The sequence below is a fragment of the Takifugu flavidus genome, unplaced genomic scaffold (genome assembly GCF_003711565.1).
Source record: "Takifugu flavidus isolate HTHZ2018 unplaced genomic scaffold, ASM371156v2 ctg241, whole genome shotgun sequence".
Lineage (NCBI taxonomy): Eukaryota > Metazoa > Chordata > Actinopteri > Tetraodontiformes > Tetraodontidae > Takifugu > Takifugu flavidus.
The window spans coordinates 1-4,581 of NW_026621901.1; the positions used below are offsets into that span (position 1 = coordinate 1).

Consider the following 4,581-nt stretch of genomic DNA (forward strand, 5'->3'; position numbering starts at 1 on the left):
CAACAGCCGTTAGCCGTCCGGGCCGCATGTTGTTGGCAAACGCACAGGTTCACGACTACAATAAATGCACGGCAGCGCACGAGTGAACCAAAAAATGAACCAAACAAGCTATTTGGCTGCGCCGCGTGCACGTTTCCGCTCCTTCTGGACCAGCTGACAGCTATAAAAAGAGCCACACGGCTCATGTGAGGATGAACCTTTGGAAGAGTTCACCTGAGAAGCGGAAGGCGGCCGCGGTGACGCACGGAGCGCTCGTGCACGGCGATGCATGCACAACAGGAATCCTAGACCCCACCCTCACCGAAACGGACGGCGGTCACGGAGGTCGAAGGAAAAACGTGGAATAGGGACGTGAGCACGCGTCATTGGAAAGAACTGAATCAACCCCCATCTCCTCTGTGCTCATAATGGCTCTCCTCTATATGGAAAATGTGCCGGATCTATGGAAAACATCCCAAATGAGTTGCGCAACCGTCCCAGGTAATGGGGGCCACCCGTTCTTAACCCCGACTCTCCATTACACATCCACTCAGAGGGCTGTTACAGGGGACAAACACGCGAAAACAGACCGCGGAGCGCGTACGTGAGGGCTAACGAGTGGATAATGGCGGTCGGCCCATTATTCCCGTCACATCCGCGGTTTTCCGAGTCTTGGAAACAGCAGCACTTTGGTTTTAGGGATGAGCCGTGGCAGGTTCGATACAGATGAATCCTGGATGTGGTCGTTCCGTTGATCTCGTCTCCTTTTCTTCTTCTTCTTCTTCGCCCAGGTTTGCGTCATCGCTGCAGGGTGTGTACGGAGCTGATGTTGGGATGGAGAAGGACAACAGTGCTGACTAACTGTGCTTAATGCTTGGTAAGATATCAGTAAACAACGGGACACATAGCAATAGCAATCACAAACATGCTGCTAATCCCCGGCACTATTAAAACAGAATCCTCCCAAAAGAACAAACAAGAACAGTTGTGCTTGAACGCACCGTCTCCTGACACACAAACACACACCTCAGTGTCCCAATAAAAGATGTGTTTTGTTCTGCCAGAGCGACCGGCTGAGCGATTCTGGTCCCTGGGTGACGGATGTTCAGCCGGATTTCTGGTCATTGATGTGTGAGTGTGTGTGTGTGTGAGATGCTGTAGGCTGCACGAATGTCCTCAGTTCAATGGAAACTCCATGGAGAGGAGGCCTCACAGGTATAGAGAGTCGAACCACACACATTCAGAACCTAACATGATCTTAGTTTTGGGGCCTTCACAGACGTGTCGACAGGGTTCCAACCTGTTTGTCCCTGGGCCATTCTGGTTCTGATGACCCGATCGTGTCTACTCACGCGCATTGGCCAGCGATGACATGTTGACACGGTTAAAAAAGTGAGAGATGAAAACATTCTGCCGACAGGGTTTCGCCTGCGGTTGGATTTTCCTGCACATTTCGAGAAAGATTCTTCTTAATCCCGCCGGCTTTTGCTAAAAGTCACCCTCTGTGATAAGCCGCGGGCCTCAGATGGACCCATGTGCTGGAAAATAATAAATAAAACAGCTTATGTTTGGGCCGGTCTGTTCCTTCTACCCCCTCATTAGCGTCTTGGCTCAAATGCTCTTTGTGACTAACGCCTCAGTTTTTTATATATTAAATCTTTTCCCTTCGGTTAATGTGTAAGTAAAGAAGAGTTTTGCTCCTTTTCTTTGCCACAGCAACAGGTCCATAAATAACCACGTTCAAGCTAGCAGTTTTCATCCCTAAATTACCTGCCGAGCGTCTTATGGCTTCAGTGTATCCCTGTGTCATATCTGCACGCTAGTCAGCTAGCTTTGCTATAGTGCTGAGTTTGGGGCGCATTTTGCTTCAGACAGTTTGGAACCGTGTGCAATGATGCCGCCTTAGCGTGTCATTAGCATGTCATTAGCATGCTAAGACACAAGATACGGAGTCAAAACGTCAAATGACATTTTGTTTTCTTTGAGCAGCTAAACGAGGTTTTATCTCGCACTGTTTCAGCCCAGCAAATCAACACGGTATCAAGGCAACGTCGCAGCGAGTGTGTGTGTGTGTGTGTGTGTGGTGTGTGTGTGGGGGGGGGTGTTTGGGTGCTGCCTATCTCTTCAGCTTAAAGAGGATAATTGTTCTCTGACCCTCTGACGTCCATCATCCTCTGCACAACAGCGGGCCGGCGGTGACTAACGCTGTTCAGGAGCTGCATCGCCTTCACACACCAGCTCCAGCGAGCCCTCAAACACACACCCACACGCCGTCCGAGCGCCACGCACTCACGCTGAAACCTGTAACCCTGCAAATACACACATTTGTATGTTTAGTACCCACTCAGCGGAGTCATGGCTCACTAATGCATGTAATTAGAGCTCTTTGATCAGCTTGTTTAGCCCTCAGGAAGTGCACTAAAGTCCTGAAATGCATTTACTGATGTATTCGTCATTCCTCCGCAGGCGCAGCCGTCAAAACAGGGAAAATCACTTTCTATTTTATTTTGTTTTTCGGTTTTTTGGGTCTTGTTTTTGTCCACAACTTTGAGGACTTTTCCACAGCTTGAGACCAAAGTCTCCACACTTCCCCGTGACCTCTGACCTGCCGCAATATTGCGGCACGGATCTCTCAGGAGCGGCGACCTGCCAGGTGGACACGCCAGGAAGACGGAGCTGGTCTGTTTTCTGTTGCAGGTTGCTAGGCTACGGTCCTCGGGGATGGGGGGGGGGTTCCATAGGACGGCTCCAGCGTTGAGGTGTGTGTACGCCGCCACTTCAAAAGGCTCTGAAAACACACTCGGTGAACCACGGAGCCAGAAAACCGTCTAAATCCGGCCGTCAGGGGAGTTAAAGAACGCTTTGTTCCTGTTTTTGCTGACGGCGCCGGGTGCAAGTCGCACCGGAAAACGTAGCCGCCCGAATCCTTAACGGCCAATTAAAAACAGAAATAGATTCACAGCCACACACCGGCGGTGGCGACGGGGTTCACAGGCCTTCCTGGTTCTCGTGTGCGTCGCTCTTTCCGGATTGCGACCACCTGTTCGCCTCACTGCCAAACTCGGGCGCCATTCACGACCCCTCCGCCGCCATCGGCGAGGAGGCTTCGGAGCGTTCCGGAAAGGAGCCGCGAGGCTCTGAAAGAGGAGCAACGCTGCCTCCTCCTGCTGCAGCTCGGCTCTGAACCTTCTGCCGGGACCCAACCCTCTGTCCTCCGACCTTCCCGGTTCTGGAGAACGTTGGCTGAACTCCTGACGGCCGCCTCGTGGGATCGAACAGGCTGTTCGGGCTGTTTAAACACTCCAGGCTCGGGTTATCTCCATTTTCTGACTGATTCTAAAAGCCGGACACCCAAACAGAGATAATGGAGGCAAGCGCTGGTTTTAAACAGTTTCCACATTGTTTTGATAACAACGGACATTTCTTCTTCTGCAGTTTCTCCCCCTCGGATGACCGGCCTCTTCGCTGTGGTCAGTCCTCCTCTGTACCCTCTGTACCGTGTTCTTCTGGGGCCAGGCCACAACACCTTCTCTCTTTCCCCAGATGGCCGCCAACGTCTCGTGTAGTGGACAGATCAGCTACGACGCCTTTGGTCAGAAGATACGCGTGAGGAACTCTGGGTTCGCCAGCAATGAAACCTTCTTCGTCGACCAGCTGATGCTTTTCCGCCAGGTAGCCGACGTTTAAATCATGTTTGTGAGCGTCTCCAGGCGGGCTTGAACTCTCTCTTTGTCTTAAAGCTGGGTTAGTTTGACGTGGGGGCTGAAGCTGTGAGGGACACGATGGAGAATTCTTGCTCTTTTCTTGTTCCAGAAAGTCTACTATGAGATCAACTGGAGGAAAATGTCCTGCAAGAAGAAGCCACTGGACACCGCCTTCATCCCCATGCAAGTTCCTTTTGATGCTCATGCGACCGGGCAGGTGTTCTTGGGCTCCTCTTCCTCCTGGGGGATGGGTGTTCTTGTTAACAACTGGTCTGGGAAGCTGCCCAACAACGGTGAGCCTGTTTTAATCAGAGGAACAGCATTTTAAGCTAGTTCCTCCGCTAAAAGGCGTAGGAGTCAGCCTTTCTGCCCCTCTGTGGTGTCTTCAGGCTATTACACGGGCGTCTTCACTGAGATCGGCTGCATCCCCATGACCTTCTTCTCCTATATGCCAACATCTGGATGGAGCATGATCAGGTGAGGCAGCCTCACCGAGCTTCCATTCAACCCAACGCTCCTCTCAAATGATTTGATTCTGGTTTGTATTTCAGCACCTTCAACTGGGTGTTGGGGAACACGAACCCCATGGACTTTGCTCCTCCTTCCTTTTGTGCCAAGTCCAAACTGGAGGTGACAGAAACACCAGACAACATGTTCACGGCTCTGCAGGCTCTGGCCTTGAAGACCAAGACGGGGGATTAAACATCTCAGCCAGCCGTTCCCTCAAAAATGAATAAATTCATCTGGAAAGGAAATGTTTGCTTCCTGGTGTCGATGTTTACTATTTTAAGAATGATTCATCGTGTAAAAGACCTCCCCCCCAACCACCCCCTGGTGGTCGGCTTCAGTAATGGGAGGAGCTGAGTGAAGAAAAGGTGAAAAAATGCTCAACACAAAA

At 51.3% G+C, this 4,581-nt stretch overlaps 1 protein-coding gene across 1 annotated transcript; it reads left to right on the top strand.

The window, feature by feature from the left end:
- The first annotated feature begins 783 nt into the window (after positions 1–783).
- Positions 784–4,438, top strand: LOC130519898 (ependymin-like). The gene is made up of 6 exons (XM_057023509.1): positions 784–856; positions 3,415–3,449; positions 3,523–3,651; positions 3,793–3,976; positions 4,073–4,160; positions 4,235–4,438. The coding sequence occupies exons 1-6, from the start codon at positions 850–852 to the stop codon at positions 4,383–4,385; spliced, it is 594 nt and encodes a 197-aa protein (XP_056879489.1). The 5' UTR covers positions 784–849; the 3' UTR covers positions 4,386–4,438.
- The last annotated feature ends 143 nt before the right edge of the window (positions 4,439–4,581 follow it).

Bases quoted from the DNA above. Each gene is read 5' to 3' on its own strand.
- LOC130519898 (XM_057023509.1), top strand. The intron at 3,450-3,522 runs GTCAGTCCTCCT...CTCTTTCCCCAG, and splicing joins TGACCGGCCTCTTCGCTGTG to ATGGCCGCCAACGTCTCGTG. The intron at 3,977-4,072 runs GTGAGCCTGTTT...TGGTGTCTTCAG, and splicing joins TGGGAAGCTGCCCAACAACG to GCTATTACACGGGCGTCTTC.